The sequence below is a fragment of the Hyperoodon ampullatus genome (assembly GCF_949752795.1).
Source record: "Hyperoodon ampullatus genome assembly, chromosome: 11".
NCBI classification, from domain to species: domain Eukaryota; kingdom Metazoa; phylum Chordata; class Mammalia; order Artiodactyla; family Ziphiidae; genus Hyperoodon; species Hyperoodon ampullatus.
In genome coordinates this window covers 603,489-627,070 of record NC_136924.1, presented here as the reverse complement: position 1 = coordinate 627,070, position 23,582 = coordinate 603,489, and the positions used below count along the sequence as shown (strand labels likewise).

At 35.0% G+C, this 23,582-nt stretch overlaps 1 protein-coding gene across 1 annotated transcript in view; it reads right to left on the bottom strand.

The window, feature by feature from the left end:
• TRHDE (thyrotropin releasing hormone degrading enzyme) overlaps positions 1-23,582 on the bottom strand; it is a gene marked incomplete at both ends in the record, with an annotated part of 409,908 nt that overhangs the window by 54,045 nt on the left and 332,281 nt on the right. The window contains 2 exons of the mRNA XM_079715341.1: positions 22,520-22,575; positions 22,677-22,810. Of these exons, the coding sequence (XP_079571467.1) occupies positions 22,520-22,575; positions 22,677-22,810 (190 nt within the window). The remainder of the gene's footprint in view (positions 1-22,519; positions 22,576-22,676; positions 22,811-23,582) is intronic.

Here is a 23,582-nt window from a genome sequence, read left to right as displayed (position 1 = left end):
TCATTCTGAATCGTGTGTTTAAATCAGAAGTGGGAAGCCAGGCTGGCAGCCTGTTGGTCAACATTGTGGAAACAATGAAAATGAGGTGATTTACTCAGCTATCAGCTATAGAAATATCCCATCATCTGTCTTATGCAGATTGTACAACATGTGATAAGCATTTTGTTTTTCATTAAACATTTTCTGTTGCATCAAAGGAAAAAAAGTATTTTCATTTGGTAATGATAACAATCATCCACATTTCTTTGAAATTCAATCATAGCTGCTACTAGCATGTCAAAAAGACAATTTCAAGCAACAATAGTGAATGAGAGGAAAGGGAGAGAGAAGGACACATCTCCTGCTCATGCCATGCATTTTCTCCTTCTCTAATCTTAGTAAAAGATATTCATCTTTACTTATGGAGAAATGAAATATCTGATCTAATTCTTTATGATTTAAAGTGATATTTTCCTGCCTCTCATAATCTTATACCCTATTCCAAATTAGAGTTAAAAGCCACTCAATGCCATTGCAGATGAAATGTGGAAGGTAAAAATACCTTTTACTACCAATGAGATAGAAAAAAGGACTTCTACTCTATAATTCATTGTATAGAAAAAAGGATTAATACCTTGAAAAAGATAGTTGTGCCCCCTTGAAATCACCTTTTGGGGAAGCAGGCATGTTAGTGAGATTTTGGATAATTTGTTTCCATCGTAAGAATGCTAAATGATAATTTAAAGTAAGGACAAAGCTAAACAAACTTGCTGAGCCACAAAGAGTACAAAGTCAATGGGTAGAAAGAGTATAAACAGTGTAAACTGTTAAGAGTATAAACAGTATAAACTAAAGAAACTATGCTTTCAATTTATTTGAGTATTCATACCAAAAGGAATTTTAGATTTGAGACATTTTCAATTCTTGGAATTAAAACACGTTGAAATACTTTTGAAATCATCTAACAACTATATATTATAACAGATAATTTTTATCCTTTGGGACACTAACTTGTAGACAATTTATAAAACCTCCAGAGACAGAAGTTAGTGGGGGAAGTAGCTTCCTCTAATAGCTACATAGCTGTCCTGCCTGTCAATTTTAGCTTTAACTTCCAGTGTCACAAAATTCTGAAGATATACTATTTACATAGAAACATTTAATTAATCTGGATCCCCAACTCAGAAATATGTGACCTTAACCTTTCCTTGATTTTCTTTAATGTTGAAGATGTTCAAAAAAAACCTAGGAAAAGTAATGATAATGATGTTCTAACTCCTTAATGATGATTAGCAATTAGAGGACATTAATGGTATAGATTTACTGTGTTCTAACAATGACACTCATTAATTTTAATAACAATCCTATAGTTAAGTCCTTGCTTACTGTCTGAAAATTTACCCCTCATTACCACTTGTAGGAAGTAATTTTTAAAAGTTGAAGCATTAATGAAAATACAAACAATACCGAAAAGTGCTAGCTAATTCAGAACAAGTATATATATTTACATTATCTTAAAATATTATTATATATACCTTTTTTACAAGAATAATATGTTTAAATTTTTTCTATTCTGCTAAAATGATCACATGTAGTCCAACATTATTGAAATTGAAAGTGATATATAATTGTAAAAATTAGAAATATTTCTCCAGTAAGAGAACCACTTTATTGAGAAGATAATTCCAGAATCTTAATTTAATAAAACTCATTGTCATTATTATTTAATGTACAATTATAGTACAATAATAATTTTCATGAGAATCACATATTTAATATTAAAAAGTAAAAATTTAGGAGAAAAAAATGACATAGTGTCAAAATCTTTTAAAGAACGTAGAGAGTTTTAGAAAAATGACAGAAAACTAGGACACTCCATATGACTAAAACAAGTTTTTAAAAACTTACACTTGCTACTCTTTCTTTCAAAGTATTTTAAAAGAATTTTTTCTATGGATTTATCCATAGTTAAATCTGTATCCACTGAGTCCCTGATAGGAAAAATAAAAAATCATGAGACGTACACTTTCTAACTTTTATGCCCCTTCTGGATTTTTACTGGCTGAATTATTTCTAAATTTTCTTGGTTTAAAGATTTGCCTCTATTGTGTAACCTTAATTTGTTTCCTTTGTTCCATGTACAAGTGGATTCAAGACTTACCACCACCCCTTTGCATTCAAAGGTTAACTTGACTACGTAAAAGACTTTGTATTCTATCCACTGAAATATACTTTACTTACAGAAATCTGAGCCAGTCTGAATTTTCCACTTTCTAGGTAACCTGTTCTGTTTAATTTTTAAAGCCTAAGGTATTCACCAAAATATGCCTTAATATTAATCGCTCTGTGTAAGTTTTTTCCTTAAACACAGGGTTCCCTTTTGATCTACATGTTCACTTCTTTATTGTAAGAAAGTTTACTCTTCCTATGCTTTCAAATTTTTTTATTTGCTTGCTTCTTTTTCATAAATATTAAGTGCACACACCACACACACATATACCAACACACAGACACACTGCATGTCTCTTGTGTACATTAACATTTTCATTGTTTTTTCCATTTCATTTATCTAAATTATCTCCATGTCGTCCCTATGTTTTCCCCTGTGTCTATGTAATTTTTCCTGCTTCTAATATAGCTTTCTTTCTTGTAATGCCAGATCACTTTTATTTTTTTGTTGTTGCCTTATCTCTTTTTCTATTTTCTTTAAACCCTTGTCTCAAAGGAAACCACGTCTTTATTTTCATTCTTGGAAATCACATAGATGAGCATATGTGAATTTTTTGCTTGATGTTATAGTTCTTCTGTTGTTACTATGATTCTTAACTATCTTCCCTATGGTATCTTTCCATAGTTTTATGGCTTTCAGGATGGTATAGGTTTGAATTTCACTCATATTTGAAAAGGGTAGTCCTGTCTAACAAGTAGTTGCTGATTGGTTGTGGCTAAAGAGCAATCATAGTGAATAGACTGGGACAGTAGCAGTTTACACTTAGTGATATTGTTATTTCAGACCTGGTTCTAATCAAATCAGTGGTTCCATCTGTTTAGGGGTATATTTCTGCTCCACAGTCTCTTTCAGAATATGCTGGAGAGCTGTGTGATTCATAGTTCAACCTTGCATATTGAAAGTTCTTGTTGTGGAGATTTAGCATTTAATTGTCTCTCTCCAGCTGTCTCAATTAATGTTGCCAAGCCAACTGCCATATATATTTCTTCCCCACCCCACTATTTCTGGCCCCTGCTTCCTGCAAAAAGTGGGAGTTTGCATGTCTTCTCTTTAAGGCCTGAATTTGTTTCCTGCTCTTCCATGTAGAGAAAGATTCGGCAATGTAACCCATCATGCCTCCAGATTCCATATTCCAAATAAAACCGTCCCTTCATGGATGTGCCTTTCATTTTTAAGATTTCTGTGTCCCATAAAAGGTCTGTAAATACTTTCATCCATTTTCAGAATCCTTCTTTATTTGGGCCCATAATTCAGTGTATTTGTCAATTGTTCTTTATTTTTTTTCTTCCTTCTTTTGGTTATTGGCAGTTGGTGTTGGGGAAGCAGGGAAGTAGAAATATCATTTCCTTCAACTGAATATTTTTTTAAACAAAAGCATAATAAACAAACAAAAACCGGTCCTGCTAATCTGGGTCTTGAGAATGTTGTCTTGAAGCCAGTGTTCTCATGTATTTCTGGTAGCATATTCAATTGGTATCTGTTGATTATTCAGCTTGCTCTTGACCAAATCAATTTCTTTTTTCATCCTGAGGACGCAACTAGATTTTATTTACCTGATTCCCTCTCAGTCAGGTATTACCATGTAATTGATTTCTACCAAAAGAGAGTGAGCATATCCAGACAGACATTTTAAAGCTTATTATATGTTTCTCCATACCCTGTCCCATTCTGTCTTGCTGAAATACAGCCAAACCCAAGTTTACCAATGGGCTGCTTTTTAAGGATAACAACCCTTGGTCTACTTGATAGTAAGTCTTTTCAAATAGGAATATAACTCAGGAGATGAGCTTAAATCCGGTTCTCCTGTTGAAGGCTGAAGAACACAAGATAATCCCAAATATGTCGAGAATCTGAGAACTAAGTCTCAAAAATATTGTGGGAGTGGGTATGCCTAAAAAAAAAAATAAGAAGGTTACTGAGGTTTTAAGGGGGTTCTGTTTCCAAAGATGATATAATCTTAGACTAAAAGCATGTGTAACTGTTTAAGACTTGAAACAACCCTTAGGCACTCAACCTTCTACAGGCTTGGAAGTGGAATGATAAAACTGTGTGGTACCCAAGGAAACTATGTGCCCATGACTCACCTCACATGTGTTCATGGAAGATGACGGAAAAGGAAGAGTCTCTCAAAGGGCAGATCCAGAGACACCAAGAAAAACCAACCAGGGAGCTATGCTCAAAAAGCAAAATCAGAATTTAATCAAGAAACTTTGTCCATCACCAAGAGTTCTTCTCAGTGGCTCCTATTTTTCCATTTTTCCCTCTCTTGAATGGCAGGTTTTATTCTATCCTAGCCCCACCACTGAGAATCAGTTGTGTGAGAGACAATCAACTTATTATTTCCTCAGATTTTTTTTTTATTTTGTAGAGATCTGTCCTTCACTTGGAGATACTGGACTTGGAGCTGGTTTGTATTCAAAAGATAGAATTTCAAAAGGTGTCATTTGAATTCCCCATTTGCTGACCAAGAATAGAAAGCAAACAAAAAAATCAGCATTTCATTTATTAAAAAGGAAAAAAAATAGATGGCAATCCCATCTATCAGGAATTTTCCTCTGGTATCAGGTAAAGTTTTCTTGAAGATTTTCCAATGTAAAGAAGCAGTGTAGGAATTTAGTTGAAACATTTGGAAAACAAAAGTGGCTGAAGACCATGTTGATTCTAGTTAAATATAAAGATATGGTCACTGATGTTAAGCTCTGGTAATTAATAATTGTAAATCAAACAATGTGTTGTCCACCGCATGCTAGGTATATTACACAATCCATTTGTGGAGGCAAACGGTGGTTAACTATACTTAATTTTGCTTGTACAATTAAATAATTATTACTTGGCAATTTTCTGAGGTAAATAGTGTTTTTAAGAAGACTGTATTTCAAGAACAAAAAGAGATTATAACAGTTTTTCTCTCCTTTACCTCCTCAGTTGAGGCATGTAGATTAGGAAGAATAGCACACTACTTGTTTTAAATAAGCCTTTTTTATAACTTCTATTTTAAAATATATATTAAAAAGTCCCATATAACTTATATTTTAGAATATACACACATACACACACACACCCTTCTCTTACTTTTCCTAAAGTACAAACTGCTACTGATTCATGGATAAAATATAAAAAGGACCCCCCAAAATTGTTAATAGTTAAAAATGAAATGTATGCACCATAATATTCTAAACATGGATCCAACAATAAGAAACTCCAAAAGATCTCAAGTTTGATGAGGCTTGATGAAGAGAGAGAAACATCTGGATTTCCACGTATCAGTACGTTCCCACATAGCAGTGTATAACTAGAGACACATTATATTCTCCAGAGTGACAGATTTTTACTTTCCTATAGTGCTGCCCCATTAGTGACTTAATCAGATAAATATGGTTTAAAACTGGATCACATAAAAAGTGAAACTGGTTGGCAAAGGGAACATTTCTAAATGGCTTTTCTGTATTAGCAGGAAATGGCTTTTCTGTATTCGCAGGTAACTGTAACTTGGTGAAGCCAAAATTTGGACATTCTTTTTCTATCTAGGGATTTGAAATCTGAGCATGCCTCTTAATCCAAAATTGGGAGCAAATTTTCATAATGGCAAGAAATTACTTTTTAAATTTATATTTCACATTACTTTTTAAATTTAAATTTCACAAAGATGCTACCACGTTAACTTTTCCATTTTGATTTCTTCATGTTTGTCTTCCTCTTCTACGTGGATCTATTGCAGTCACTTTATTTTGAGATCTCTTTGAAGATTATCCTGAAATACCATATACTGCTAACATGTTTGAGATCTATTACCAGATAATGGTGGACACAAGTGTCATGATATTACATGTGTGATGTTACTTGTTTCCTTCTTCCAGATGTTTTTCAAGGCTCACCCTGAATTCTCAAATGCCGCATCTTCCATGAAGTATTAGGAGATTGTGAGTATACCATCCAAAAGTGATCCCTCTTTCCTTAAAAACACTGTGCCCTTAAAGCACCTAACATTTATATTAGATAAACATTAAATCCTTTAGACCTTAATGCATTACACTAGATAAAATCTTCCATTAGATAATTGTGAGATTATAATCGCTCTCTAAATTCTAAGACATTTGAGAATATGCTGTTAAATTTTGTACTTCATATGTTTAATAGATGTAGTTCATTATGTTTAATATAGTGCACTGTTACAGTAGATTCCTCATAAACATTTGCTTAGTGAACAAATGAAACACATATATTTCTAACAACTATTACTTGATAAAAAATTAATTTTGTTGTGAATATTGTTCTTAAGAGATTCCTTGCTGCTGTCAACATCACAAAGCTGCATTTATCCAGATATATTTGCACCTCTTTCATCTCCTTAATTATCAAAACTACTAAATTTAATATTAACATTCAACTTTGATATTTAAAATTACATGCTTCATATTGGAAGAATTATTCTAAATTACAGTAGTATTTTTTCTCAAAAGAAAGCTAAGAAAGAGAATGTTATAGACAAAGACAAATTAAGATGAAAACAGTCAACAACTTCAACAAACTACATTCAGATTAAAACTTGGGTATACATTTTATACTTCAGTACAGTGGTATTCATTTCTAATAAAATATATCCTGAATAATTTGTTTTAAATTGAGGTAAAACTAATGTAAAAACCTATCCTGGATTAACTACTTTTCTAGCCCTAAAGTCTCAACTCAATATCATATGTCTCTTGAATGTCATGATAGATCCCAGTCTGTTACGGAATGTCATATAATAACAGAAAATATTGATCAAGCGCTTATTGGACCTGGAGCTACATAGAACTTTTTATTTAATTACATGATCTCATTTAATATTCAAACTAAAACTCTGATATGGATACTCATTTTTTTTTTTTTTTTGCGGTATGCGGGCCTCTCACTATTGTGGCCCCTCCGTTTGCTGAGCACAGGCTCCGGATGTGCAGGCTCAGTGGCCATGGCTCACGGGCCAAGCCGCTCCGTGGCTCGTGGGATCCTCCTGGACCGGGGTACGAACCCGTGTCCCCTGCATCGGCAGGTGGACTCTCAACCACTGCGCCACCAGGGAAGCCCAATGATGTGGATACTCTTTTATCCACATTTTGTAGTTGAGGAAACTAAGGCTAAAAGTCAGTAACTTGTTCAAGGTTATATTTTTTGTTGCAGCTGGGACTAATATCTATATTTAATTCCACAGTCAATGATTTTAACCACTATAATTTTCTAAACAAAATTAGAGAAGAGAGAGCAATTATTTTTTTAAATAATTATTTCTTAAACTTATTTTGGTCTAGAGAATAGAATAATATAAAAACGGAAATTAATAATACCAGTTTTAAAATTAGCCATGCTAGAAATACTCTCATATTATTCTTGGGAGAAATTTGCCAATATTTAAGAGCAACTTGACAATCTGTTTCAATGATTTTAACCATGGACTCAAAAATTGAAGTTCCAAAACTATATCTTAGTAAACAGCAAATAAAAAATAAAACTGCATGCAGAAATATATTTGTCAGAATTATTCATAAGTGAAAGTTTGAAAACATTCTAAATTTCCAATAATATAAATATTTTAAGTTAGTTATGGTATTTTTAACCATAAAAAAGAATATTAGAGAGCATTTCAAAATTATTAAGATAGGGAAATAAAATGCATAAAGATTGAAAAGGAAGAAATAAAACTATAGTTATCTCCAGATGACATTACAATGTTTGTAGAAAACCTTTAAAGGAAACTATTAAATAGCTATAAGAAATAATAATGAAACTTGGCAAGGTTGCAGAACATAAGGTCAATATACAGAATTCTTATACCTCAATAATAAAACAATTCAATTTTTTAAAATGTACAAAAGACTTGAACAGATATTTCACAGAAGAAGATACAGAGATGAAAAATAAGTGCATGAAAAGATTCTCAACATCCTTGATCACTAAAGAAGTGCAAATTAAATCAATAATAATAAGATACATTCCACACACAATATAATGGCTAATGTTAAAAAGACTGGCAACACTAAGTGTCGGTGAGAATGCAAAGTAAATGAAACAGTCATGTATTGCTTGTTGGAATGCAAAGTGGTCCAGTCACTTTGGAAAACAATAGGGTAGTATCTAATAATCTTGCCAGACAACCCAGCAAGTCCACTCCTAGGTATTTATCAAGAGAAAGGGAAACATAATCACATGAAGATGTTTATGCAAATATTCATAGCAGCATTATTCATAACAGACTAAAACTGGAAGCAACCCAAATGTTTAAAAAATATAAATGTATGTTTTTTTCTTGCTATTACTGCTTAATGAGTAACTATTTTCCAGGAAAACATCTGTAAGGGTCTGTATCTCTGGCGTGCAAACCTCTGCCATCCAGGAGGCTACCAAGGTGCCCCGGGGCATCTCTTGTTCCTCACCAGGTAAATAGCCATATTATAGTTCTCAATAGCTTTCTAAATAGAGTTTGTCTTAATTGCTCTCCTAACTACTTTCTCTGCTTCCACCCTGGCTTCCTCACAGTATATTCTCAATAAAACAGCCAGAGTGATCCTACAAGAACATGTCTGACCACATTACTCTTTTGTTCAAAACCCTCCCAATGGCTTCCCCTCTCACTCTAAACAAAACCCCCAATTCTTACAATAGACTATAAGGCCTTACATGGTCAGCGCTGTTACCTCCCTCCCTAAATCATCTCATCTTGCTATACCCCTCACTCCATTAGGGCCAAATTTGTCTATTTGCTTTCCCTTGGACATGCCACACACATTCTACCTCAGGGCCTTTGCATGTGCTGTTCCTCTGTCTGGAATGCTCTATTCCCAGATGGCTCCCTTATTTAGCTTTGTAACATAAATAACAACTCAAATATCAAATGAAAAACAAGAGCTTCCCTGACCACGATATTTAAAATAAACTCCTTCTCTGTTAGCCTTCTCCAAACTCTCCCATTCTTTTTGCTTTTTATTTATTTACTCTGAAAGTATCACCACCTGACAAATTTTTACTTGCTTGATAAACTAACTGTAATCCTATCCACTGTAATATAAGCAGAGACTTTGGCTCTTTTATTCACTACTATTTACTCTAGTGCCTATAATAGTGCCTGGTGCATAGTAGGTGTTTACTAAATATTTGTTGAATTAATGAACTGTCACATTGTGGATAGGCCACATGGAATCACCATTTCCATCCTTATGGAAATGGTGATTTTTTTTTTTTTTTTTTTTTGCGGTACGTGGGCCTCTCACCTCTGTAGCCTCTCCCATTGTGGAGCACAAGCTCTGGACGCGCAAGCTCAGTGGCCATGGCTCACGGGCCCAGCCGCTCCGCGGCATGTGGAATCTTCCCTGACCGGGGCACGAGCCCGTGTCCCCTGCATCGGCAGGCGGACCCTCAACCACTGCACCACCAGGGAAGCCCTATCTATGTATATTTTTAACTCCCATGTATCTTCAAATGTGCAAAGCTGTTACTATACAATTGGAAGACATTGCTGACTAACTTTGTATTACAGAACTTTCCATTTGTGAATTATTCTTACTAATGAGCATCAGAAATTGAAATAAAAACCGTCAACCCACTAAAATTATATTGACGTACTTCTCATGTTTTTCATTATTTTCATTTTGCCTGTTTGTGAAAGATGTTCTCATATCACTTATCTGTTGAGAATAAGGAGAACACACCGTTCATTTTAATGTCATGTATATATGCTTTAGAAAATGATTAACTTATTTGGAGTGAAAAATAGATATTGAATGATGACATACAAACCAGGTAAATAGCTATTGAAAGTTTTTCTTACTAGTTTCTATACATTCTATAAAGTACAGACTAACAAATAAAGAACATATGTTTCTACCTTACGCTGAGTTTGGCATATTTTTGAAGTAAATAAATATTTGAAAATGTCTTCACCAAAACTTGGAACTCTCTATTGTTATATGTGATAATTATTTAGTATATAATGCATGTTCATATTTTATCTCAATATCTTCCTTTTGCTAAGAAAATCAATTGAATTTATTTTAACTAAACATAGGCTATGATTCTTGACTTTTAAAATTCTGGGGACTTCCCTGGTGGTCCAGTGATAAAGAACATGCCTTCCAATGCAGGGGACGCGGGATGGATCCCTGGTTGGTGAACTAAGATCCCACATGCCGTGGGGCAACTAAGCCTGCGTGGAACAACTACTGAGCTCATGCGCCTCAACAAGAGAGCCCACATGTCGCAAACTACAAAGCCCACGCACCCTGGAGCCTGCGCGCCACAACCGGAGAGAGAAAAAATCCACACACCACAACTAGAGGGAAGCCTGCACACCACAACAAAGAGCCTGTGCCGCATTGAAAGATCACATACACCTCAACGAAGACCCCACATGCCACAGCCAAGACCCAACACAGCCAAAAAACCACAGAAAATAAATAAATAAAATAAATAAATATAATAAAAAATAAAATTCTGTATGACTTTTCCCATATGAAAAGCAAACATGACAAAATAATCCTTCCGAGGCCAAATATAATGATTTCCTCACAGCATGAAATAAGTATTATGGTTCTGTCTTTGTTATCCACCTACCTTTCAATCCATGTATCCATCATCTATCTACCTGTCAACAAACTCATTAACGTTCACTATATATATAATTTATTGAAATACCCTATGTATTACTTTTGCATTTATTGAAACACAAATTTTCATATGGATTTCTGAACTCTTCACACTCTATGAAATAGCTGATAGTCTATCAATGTCAAAATTCAACAGACTGCAGTAACATTTAAAAAATGTAAATAGGAAACCTGAGAAACTCTACAAAGATGGAAATTAAAAAGTGTGGTAAGTTAGGAGGCAAGGGGCTTAATTGCTCTGCATATTAACTGTATTTCTATAATAAATTTAGTCTCATGATCGTTGAAACAGGGGAAGTAACATTTCCCTCGATAGGGCCTAAATAAAGCCCATGATCTGCCCTCAGCTTATGCAATTAACTTCCAGTGCATTTGCACACTGGGAATGCAAAACCAAGTAATTTTCACCCGGAGTCCTTTCTATTTTGGCATTTCTGACAGCATTCCCAAGAACCCTCCACGAATTTAGAGTGTGTTTAAGTCAGCATCCACATAAAACTCTCTGATACTCAATCATTATTCTCTTCGGAGCCTATTAGCCTTACTTGAATTTGTCGCATATGGACTGCTAGAGTAACATTTTCTTTCTTATGAACACTCTCTTTTTTCCCCTTTGGTTAGCACTACAACCTGGTGACCTGGAGAGCTGATATTGAACTTCTGTTTAATACTCACCCTAATTAGCTGAAGCAGCTGAGCAACCGGAAACCCCTGCCTCCCTCCCTTCTGAGGCTCAAATCCACTGTACTCCAGGCCATTCCACTTTAGGAAGGAAGAAGTCAATCTGCGAGTCAAATGTGGTCTGATTCTGCAGGGCCACGTGCTACTTCTTAGCTTCTGAGTTGGCCTGTACCCATATCTTTAAATAACATTAAATAGGCTTTGGCACAGTTGCAACAAGTCAAGTTTTCCTAATCTGATGTTTTCTCACATCCAAAATAGTGAAGGCCTCTTCACTAGTACTCCATTTCACATAAGGGCATTTGAAGCATTCCACACAGGCTAGTTGAAATTGCATGCAATTAAGGGAGAACCTCATATATTTAAAATAATCTCCCAAGGCTTTAAGATTTGCCATATAAGCAAAAGTGTGTGCTATTTCGAATTAATCACTCACCTTCATTGCACAAAATGTTGGAAGTAAGTTTCCTTTCCTTTCCGCTCTTTCCCAAATCATTGTCTCTTCAAGTATAAAAATGAAATCTTCTATATTTTCATGGCAAGTAGAAACTAATGTAAAACACTTATTTTCCATTACCTTTATTCTAGTTTCCTTATCAGGATAGCATTGCTACCTCAGGTAAATAAGTTATTGAAGCCCAAAATAGATTTTCTGAGTTCTAGGAGAAAAATACGAGCAGTTCTTATAACTAGCTGATTAGTATGTTTGTTAAGAAAGCTTGCGATCAGAAAGGCCCCTAAGAATCTCTGTTCCAAAGTGGGAAAATATCATTACAAGACACCTTAAAGTAATTACTCTAGCATAAAGCCTGCATGAATACCTATATTCATGTATGCCTCATTTTAAAAATTTCTCTATAATTTATCATAATAAAAATGAAAAGAGGTTTTTTGAGATTTCTTTGAAAATTAGGCTTTGACATTAACAGACTAAATGCCAGAGGATTCATTTACTTTTCTCCACAGACTAAGTCTAAGAAAACTAAGTCTAAGAAAACTAAGTCTAAGAAAACTAAGTCTAACAGACTAAATGCCAGAGGGTTAATTTACTTTTCTCCACAGACTAAGTCTAAGAAAACTCTTGTTTTCTTCTTTCTTATTAATTATTTCTTGCTGAAAGAACCTGTTTCCTTCCCTTCCCTTCCCTTCCCTTTTCTGCATCTTTTTTTTTTTTTTTTTTTTTTTTTTTTTTTTTTTTTTTTTTTTTGGCATTACGTGGGCTTCTCACTGCTGTGGCCTCTCCCGTTGTGGAGCACAGGCTCCGGACGCGCAGGCCCAGCAGCCATGGCTCACGGGCCCAGCCGCTCCGCGGCATGTGGGATCTTCCCGGACCGGGGCACGAACCCGTGTCCCCTGCATCGGCAGGCGGACTCTCAACCACTGCGCCACCAGGGAAGCCCCCTTTTCTGCATCTTTCTAAGTTCCTGAGTCCCTCAAAGATTATCACAGAATAACTACAAAAGCTAAAGATGCCTTCTTCTCACACTTACCACTTGCTCCTGGTAGTTCTACTGTTGCTGCCTACTTGCACTGTCAATAGCTTTACAGATTACTCCAGGTTTAGATGCCAGATTAACTTGCAAGAAAATTCTGCCATGTTGTTCACCCTGGACAACTACTGAACACCTCAGGATTCAATATGCATGTGTATGGTTGATCTGTGTTAGTATGCTCATTTGGGAGCTCAGCTCGGTGCTCTGTGACGACCTAGATGGGTGGGATGGGGGGTGGGAGGTCCAAGAGGGAGGGGATATAGGTATACATATAGCTGATTAACTTCATTGTACGGCAGAAACTAACACAACATGGTAAAGCAATTTTACTCCAAGTAAAAAATAAATAAATAAAATAAACATAAAGGTGTCTCCTAATTATATGAGAAGCCTCCAGGAGATTTCCATGCTTGGGAAAATTTCTAAGACACCCAGATTTTGAGTTTTGTTCACAGCTATCAGACGGCATATCCGAAATGGTAACATATTTAATAACAAGAATAAAAAAGTGTTTTTGAAGAGTTAAAACTGAATCCTTGATGTCCTGATTGTTGAATGATCAGCTCATGACACTAGGATCCAAAGAAAGCCACTCTCACTGCTATTGAGGATACTACTCTAAGGCCTTTTAGCTCCACAGGAGCACCTGCCTGTCTAAGTCGATGCCATAAATACCTTCTGGGCCTCAAAAGCAGTGATTTTCATATTGCTGTGGGTGTCAGAATCACATGAGGTGCTTCATAGAATGCAGATTCCTAGGTAGTGGTGGGAATATGCAATTTTTAATAAAATGTCTCAGGTGTGGTGGTCCTGATGCAGGTGGTCTCTTAGCTCATACTCAAAGAAGCACCGCACCTGAATATGCAAAAGATTCCCAGCAAGCAGGTGAAGAGATAACTCAAATTCATGGAAGGAAAAACACTAAGATAATACTATCACAGTCCAAGAATCTAACATCAGAGGAATATTTAGGTCTCTGTGCTAAAAGCACATATCACAAATATCTATTCAAGTAAAGCTGATGGTATAAATGACCATTTTGGAGGAAGCTTTACCTAAATAATTTAAATTATGTGTGAACAGGTATTTCAAATTATTGAGAAGCTTAGAGAAATCCTAGAGAAATTCTTATGAAATCTCAGGCTCAGGTTTCAAAGCAATTATAAAATCAAAAGAATCATAACTTTGTGTCAAATGTGACCAGACAGTACTAACTACAATGTGAATTCTAATTTTTTAAATTTGTGAGACACTAAAGAGCATATATACACTTATTCAAACAAATTTGTACTTGCATTTGGAAATTTAGACTATTTATTCTAAAGAAGAATGGCTTATGCAAATCTATGTAAGCTACAAACATCACCCACACTTTTGTAACTCAAGAGTGCAGGCTCTTATGAAAATGGATCAAACCTACAGCAGGATGTCGAAATATCTCTCTTCTACTTTCTACTCAGCACTCTCAGACATTAGACATTAATATTAAAACATTTTCACCTACAGAGCTGAAACACAAATTTTGCACTGGAAGGTTACAAATTTGCTTTTGATTTAATGCAGTACAATTGAAATGTCTCTAAGAAAGTTTGTCGTCCTCAAGAGCCACAGGCCTGCCCTTATGCCCCAGGAGGTTTGAGCTTCTCAGAAGTACCTGGAATGTATGGTAGCTCCCCCTAAATCCTTATCTCAAGGACAACACCTGTGACTCCACCCTAAAAAGGTTTCTAAAGATAGCTCAAAGGAACATGTTACCTCACTCTTTAACCTTGAGCAGACCGGAGTACCCCTGTATGAACAGTGTGGCTTGAAAATTCAGGAATCTACTCTAGCCTTTTACTGGGTGATCAGAAAGAAAGCTGAAGACTCCCAGCTCATTACAGTAAATGTCCTGAAAATGCTTTCAAAGTATTTTTAACATTTACTGTGACAAAGTGTTGCATAAACTAAGACCAATTTGGAGGACTTTGGGGTATGAATTTTTAAGTAATTGCATGCAGAAACGTATAAAATGAGAGGGCTTCAAGGTGACTTTTTTGTATATCTCAAGAGGAATGTTAGCTGATAAAGACAAATAATTAAATCCCCAGCCTCAGAGATGTGAGAAATATTGTGATCTCTTAGGGAAGGCCACCGATCTCCTGAATGAACTCATTATGAGTCACTATTCAGAGTATGGAAAGATCTGCCCTAGCGAGAAGGTCCAAAAGCATAACTACAAGCTAATTCTAAATAGCCTTTGGTCAATGGCAAAAGATTGGAAGCATATAGCTAACAATAAATCTTATTTTGCAATAAACAATTTTATCACTTTCAGGATTTCACAAGTATTTAATTGTAATCCTTTTGCACACACATTCTAGTGGCTTAACAAAAGATAAATAAGAACATAACCTACACATGGTTACTTCTCGCAAATGATTCTAATATAAACAGCTGAAGAATCATCCTTCTCTCCCTGCCCAGTGAGTACAATATAAAATCCATTTTAATCAGTATTCCCAGTATTCTATTATTAATAACTCTTATGATTCCATTATAAAACACAGCTAAGGAAGAAAAATGTTTATACTGAGATTATATAGCGCTTTCAAAAAAGAAAAAGGCAGGAATTGAGGAAAGAATTCTGAAACTAAATATCCTTTTTGAAATCAGAATTTATAAAGCGGTAGACAATGTCAGAGGGATCCAGGATTCTTAATCAGGTTTTGCATAGCCATGTTCAGGTGAAGTAAAGCAGTCCCATTATCTCCATAACCGAGTGGGGAAATCAGGACAAAATGTCCAGTCTGCCAAGGTATTTCTCATAAAACGTTCTAAGTCATTCCTTCTCAATGTCCCCTACAAAAGGTCAACACATTACAATTTAAACGTCCAGCCATCAACATAGGAAAAGCTACTCTTCCTCTAGCCCAGTTCAAGATGAAGTCGCTTTTTAGGTACATAATGCTCCTATTTTCTGCAATGAGCAAAGAAGTAATGAACACATGTTTGGCAGGGGAAACTTTAAACAAGGTAAAAGAGAGCCATCCAGAAGACACAGAACCTCTAATAAAAACTACGATATTCCCGTTTTACCCCTAGGTTCTTCATGACATTTTTTTTTAAATTCCATATATATGTGTTAGCATACGGTATTTGTCTTTCTCTTTCTGACTTACTTCACTCTGTATGACAGACTCTAGGTCTATCCACCTCATTACAAATAGCTCAGTTTCGTTTCTTTTTATGGCTGAGTAATATTCCATTGTATATATGTGCCACATCTTCTTTATCCATTCATCCGGGAATAAAGACACAGACCTACTTGAGAATGGACTTGAGGATATGGGGAGGGGGAAGGGTAAGCTGTGACAAAGCGAAAGAGAGGCATGGACATATATACACTACCAAACGTAAGGTAGATAGATAGTGGGAAGCAGCCGCAGAGCACAGGGAGATCAGCTCGGTGCTTTGTGACCGCCTGGAGGGGTGGGAGGGAGGGGGATGCATGAGGGAAGGGATGTGGGAACAGATGTATATGTATGACTGATTCACTTTGTTATAAAGCAGAAACTAATAAAAAAAAAAAAACTACGATAGAGGAAGTCTCACAAGGAGCAGATTAGTACCAATCAGTCTGCAAACGTTGTTAAGGCAGTTTTAACAATGCTGTTATCAGTCCTGAAACTAAGGCCCAGAAACAAAAACAATGCATGAGGGTAGGTTTGAGGCATTCTCATAGTCTGCTTCTTCATGAGCCATTATATTTTCATTGGCTCACATACTGAATTTCCAGTTTTCCTAACATATTGCAGATTTATAAACTCAGAAACAAGTTGATAAAAATGTATTTATTAATTTTTTAACTTATACAGTCTTCAAAAATGTATTAACTACTACTGATGACAGCTCACCAGTACTTAGAGCACTTCTAAGTGTGACATTCATAATCTCCAGGTACAAGTGCTTGTGCTTATTGTTAATAAAACACTAATACTTTAAAGGATATAACTGTTATCTTATTTCTTAACAAAATTTGCAAACTAAGTCGTAAGATTCTGCCCTAGTTAGGCTTTTTTAGGTGATTGGGTCCTTAATGGAATAGCCTATAACAGAATTTTTAAAATATGCTACGCAAGCTAAAAATATATGTTATGACATTAATAATGCAATAATCTGGCATGTGTTCTACAATACATAATTGAATTTTCCAGGAAACTGGTGACTAAATAAATAAATCAATGCAGTAATTGCCCAGGGCAAAGGTGGTGATGATGATGGTGATGATGATGATGATTTATCTCTGGAACTCTTGGATATGAACAAATGTTCCAAACAATTTTCATGTATTTTGACTATTTTCAAACAAAATACCACATAGGTCCACAATCCAGCTCTACACACTTTTATAGCTTTTTAAAATCATACTCAGAGTATGTTAATGATTTTAAATATCCAAATCCAGTGGATATTATACTTCCTAAAGCGCATCTTCTGAATTTCCAGTTTCTACTACATATTAAGCTAATAAATAACTTCAATAAGAGCTCTTACGTTATCAAGTTGCCAATTCCACTCCTTCTCAAATCTATGTTTTAATCAATTTGTTGCATGAGCATCACTGTGGTAACAGTTTTCTTGCCCTAAATCCATCCTCTAGGTTACACTTTTTCCTGCTCTCATTTTATTACTTTTTGTTTGCAGTACGTGGGCCTCTCACTGTTGTGGCCTCTCCCGTTGCGGAGCACAGGCTGCGGATGTGCAGGCTTAGGGGCCATGGCTCACGGGCCCAGTCGCTCCGCGGCATGTGGGATCTTCCCGGACCGGGTCACAAACCCATGTCCCCTGCATCGGCAGGTGGACTCTCAACCACTGCACCACCAGGGAAGCCCTTTATTACTTTTAAAACTTTAGCAGATTTCCATAGCAAACTTTCATTTTTCTGATGGTATTTCCTATATGATATCCTCCAGACCACATTAATTCTTTATATTACAACATTTGCATATTTTATTCATCGTATTGACATACTGAATATAGTTAATTGTCTACAGTGTATTGTCCCTGTTAGACCATGAAATCATTGAAAACAAGAAATGCATCTTGTTCATTTTTATATCTCTCAATCTAGCAATGCTTCATCAGAACAAAAACCAACAACAAACATGAACACCCAACAAAAAATATCTAGGCATTTAGTCACTAATTTCAAAGTTCAAGTCATAACTCAATGATATTTGCGAGGCAATTGATTAATTCCTTACACACAAGTAATGAAAATTAGAACATCTAAGTGCAGAAGCAGTGCCATTTCCTATAGAAGCGTATACCATAAAAAATGAGGAAATAATATGACATTTCCAGAACCAATGTAAATAAAGCTATAGAGCTGGACTTAGGGACCTAAAAAAATGGGGAGAAACAACATGTTTTGATATTGGAAAGTTCACATTTGAAAATATGTTAATTCTTTAAAAATTAACTTATAAATCCAATCAATGCATATTCAGTCAAAACTGCAGCAGGATTTTTAGTGGGCTTTGTCAAACTGATTTAAAAATCTATACTTAAGAGAAAACACGTAAGATTTTAAACAAGAACAAGAGAAAATGTTGTCAACCACAACATACTATAAAGCTAATCAGAGCAACATGGTACTAGTGCCAAAAAGAACAGAGACCAGTTAAACAGAATTGAATCAGTTCCCTAAAATATAATCATTTGCATTAAGATAAAGATATCATTTCAAATCTATGAATAAGAAAGTCCTTTAAACAAATAGGATTAAATAATTGGTTATAAATATATTAATGTTAAAGAAAATTAGACCACTCTTCCATTCTATACATAAAAACTAATTAGAGAAGGAAGGGTGAGGAGATGTAAAAACAAAAGAGCTTTCAAATAAAAAATGGAATATTTTCAAAATGTTCATATAGAGAAGGTCTTCTATGGAAGTCAGAACCAAAGAAACAGAAAGCTACAAAAGGAATGATTTAACATATAAATTAAAAGCCTTTGAGGTGATGAAATACACCACAAAGTATAAAAAAAATGACACAGTGTTGAGAGAAAATACTGTAAAACTGTTTTCTACAAAAAGGAGTAAAATCCAAAAAAATTCAAAATATATAGGAAAAGGGTAGGAAAAATACCTCACCTATCTTCTATTAGGCTTTTGTTTTTCCTTAAACCAGGTAACAATTCACAGAAGAAAACAAAATACACATGGCAGATGTATATGAGAAGATGCACAAGTTAATTCAACTAGTTCTGTAACAGCTTCAAAAAAATTATTTTTGCTGCCATACTGTCAAAAATGTAAAAGATGTATATACTCTTTATTATCATGAAGGGTTTGGGGGCATTGGGCCCTCTCGTATGTGGTTGATGAAGGGTTCTACTGGGAAACCCTTTGGAATACAATTTGTAATATTTATCAAAAATCTTATACTCTTTAAACCAAAAATTCCTCTTTCAGGAATCAATCCTATAAAAATACGTATATGTACAACAAAAGACTGTTCAAGAACACTCAGTGCAGTCTTGATTATAATAATGAAAATTTAGTAACAGTGGAATAAAGCTCCTCAGATTTATTTTTATAAATGAGTAGAAAACAGAATGTATTTCTGTTCACGTAAAAAAAATTAAACTGTATGGAAATGTTTAAAAATGGCTGGATTTATATACATCAAATATTAATTTTATCTGTGAAGAGGGAGGGTAAGAGCTATAGGATGTCATGGAAGGAGTAAAAGAAAATTTTCACATTGTTATCTCTCTTGTTTTAATCACTACAACTAGAATGCATTCATGTGGTTTTTATATATTTAAAAAACAACCATAGGGCTTCCCTGGTGGCGCAGTGGTTGAGAGTCCGCCTGCCGATGCAGGGGACACGGGTTTGTGACCCGGTCCGGGAAGATCCCACATGCCGCGGAGCGGCTGGGCCTGTGAGCCATGGCCGCTGAGCCTGCGTGTCCGGAGCCTGTGCTCCACAACAGGAGAGGCCACAACAGTGAGAGGCCCGCGTACCGCAAAAAAAAAAAAAAGAAACATAAAAAATACCTAGAATATGTGTACTTAATTGCACAAAAAGATAGTGGGCCTGAAAGTTTATAGTTTGAATAATTAATAGCTAATTAGCAATTAATTCAACAAATATATATTGGTATAATCCTGTACCAAAGATTAAGTTAGGCAGTAGTAATACAAGGATGAGACAAAGCCCTACCCTCAAGATCACCCAAAAATCACAGGGACCCAGAAAAGTAGTTGAACTATAAGGTGACAACTGCTAAAGTACAGATCCCCAGGATGTCACCTTATTCTTTCTGGGAAGGACAGATATGTTTCAGGTAAGGTTGTGCAAGTGAAATTTTATTTTTAAGTGAATAGCAATATTCCCAACAGACAAGGGGAGTGGGAAGAAATTTCATATAATGGGCAGTCACCCTGACCTGAGGTCATAAGCGCTGCTGTGCTACTATCTGCAGTTGAATGTCACCCCTCCACCCCTCACTTAAAACCTGTGCACCCTGAGCTAAGAGACTTAACCCCTCTCAACCTCCACGACTCAGCTATAACATGGCTGCAGTAACCACACCCACTCCATGGGTTTACTGAGAAGACTGAACAAAATCATTCATAAAAGCCTCAGTACAGTACCTGGAACATACATATTGATAAATATTTGCTACTCTTCTGTTTGTTATCTATAAAGAAGCCAAAAGGAGCATGGTGTGTTCAGGAAACTGAAAGAAGACTGACACAGGTTGGTAGCAAAACTTTGAAACATTTACTAGAATACACTAAAATGTGAATAACCCTTAACTCCAGTGACTGCAGGGTGTTTCCAAGTAAATGCAGAATAAATCTAATCTTGTGTTTATTTACCTCCATGCTAACAGAAAAATTATCTCTCGATCAATAGAACAAATTTCAATATATATTCAAGGAGATCTGCACATTCCCCTGGTAAATTTGTATAAATGATAATGAAATTGTTTACTTCAAATGTTTAAGGCTTCCAAAATTGTTATTGAAAGCAATGTTCTGTATTAGACAACAAGGAATTTAATTTTGGAAAAAAAATCATCTACTAAAATTGAAATATTTCATTAAAAAATAGCTTCTATCATTTAACGCAGATGAGTCAAAGATCTTTTCAATTTCCATCTTTCCATCTGCCCTCTCTCTTTAGGATATCATTACTTGTTTGCTTTCTCACCATCATTTCAAACACGTAAGGATTCACATGAACTACCATTTCAAATCCCCTCAATCTTCCTATATTACCTGGCTCTTCTATTACTGCATATATATGAAGCCCTGGCCCTGTCAATTACTAGCTATGTGACTTTAGGTAAGTTACTTGACTTCTCTGACCCTCAGTCTCCTCATCTATATAATGGGAATAATAATAATAATACAGAACTGCTTATCTCATAAGGTTGTTGTGAAAATTATACAAATTACTATATGTAAAACAGAACAGTGCCTGGAAATTTATGTGTTTAATTAACTGGTAATATTAGTTCTCTTCTAGTTCCCTAACATTTCCTTGTGGAACTCTTAACATAGCTCTCTTTTGCTTGCTTCTCTCTCAGGGCAATGTTACATTAAGTACACTCCCTTACTGGCTTTCTGAACTCTCTAAACTTCTATGTCAAAATGATCTTCATGTTATATCTAATGCTTTCTTCAAAGTCTTCATATCTTACTTAATCTTTATCTCCACATATGACTATCTTGTCAGGCTTTCCTCCACCTCTATCATTTCTAAATTTTTGTCTCATAATATCAGATTATTAAAATTAAAACTATACTTGATGTGAACAATACAAAATATTAAAAGGACTGAGTTATTTTACTATTTAGCCTCAAAATTGAGTAAAATAGCTTGGGTTTACAATCAACATTACTTTAAAGGAATAGCTATTTAATGACTATTCAAAAGAATAACTGATTTTTAACATTATAAATCTAACTATGAAAATAACACAAATATTACTATAACTAGTACTATAACTTCTGCTACAAGATTGATATATATTTTTTCCAGAACAGCTTTAACCAGTAGAATATTTATTTGTCTTGCAGCACAAGATTTTCATAATGAATCACATTAAAAAATACATTTAAAAAAAGATATACTAGTATATGTCATGAAAAAAAATGCTGATGCTTCAAGGTACTTTACATCAAAAATTAAATATGGCACAATGGTCATTTTGTAGAGTTCATTAATGAAATTGTAAAGAGAGTATTAATCTTGAGTGTTAAATTGAACTTGTGGTGAAAATTGATCAAGCTTCTCCTGACTCAGAAATACCCCATGGCTACTATTGATCAAGAGTTTGGGACACTGATTATAATTCATATCCAAACACAAAGGGTGTGAGACAGAAATTATTTTTAAAAGATTTCTTATTCAAAACATATACACTATTTAGCTTAATAGAGGAAGTCTTAAGGGCATTAGTTTTGTTGTGGAGAGCCACAGGAAAACGTACCTGGCTAGGCTGAAGGCATCGTCGATCAAACCTGCTCGGTTACTGACAGAGAAAACCTATGAGGTCAACCAAAAAAAAAAAAAATGGAATCACTTAGGATTAAAATGGCAGATGTTCATATGTCAAAACAGATCTTTGATAAGTAAATCCAGTTTACCTCATGGTTCCTGATTAATTGATCAATTAATAATCTCCAGTTCCTTAAATCATAGTTGACTCTAAAATAGCCAGTTTGATTGATGTTCCCCAGTAACCAGCTTCCTTTGTGCAAAGAAGTTATTCTGTGGTGTTCTGAAAACAGCATTTTAGGGAGTAAGAGAGATTTGCAATTTTAAGGGTTAAAATAGAATGAAGTATGTTTTCTTAATACCAGATATCACAGTACCAATAATTAAAAGAGGACACCATCCTAAATACCTAATTGAAATCTACTCTTTAGTCAATTAATCACTATAGCTAGAATTTGCTAGAAAACCTTTAGTAGCTTACTCATGATTACCCTTGACAAAACCCTGTTATGTATATATAATTTTCTTTCTCAAGATAAATGTAACCAAGAAATCTACTACTGTATTCATGTGGCTTCCAGTTACATTGTATATGTATCTGTGGAAAAGGCTTCAGTTGCACATTCTACTTATTTTATTCAGCAAGAAAGTGATTAAAATAATAGGGCCCATTTATTTGAAAGTCACTGTTATTTCTTACCCTTTTCCTTGTGCTTTCTTGGATGTGCTAATAAATAACAGACTTTCCAGCATCATCAATAATGTTGGAAAAAGGAACCTCATTTATTTAAGACTCTAGTATTTCTACATATAATTAGAAAAAAGATAATAAATTCTGCTTATTGGAATCACTTTGGAAAATGGTAACTTGATTATATTCACTGGTTAATTCAATTAAAGGAAGCCAGTAAAAGCAATCTTATAGCTTACGTATTTAACCCCTTCAAATATGATATAGACAGAGAACTCATTCACTTTTAATGGCAGCCTTTATTGACTTCCCAGAACCATAGTTTACAATTCTAATTATTTTGTTGCTGCTGCCCTCAGGACTC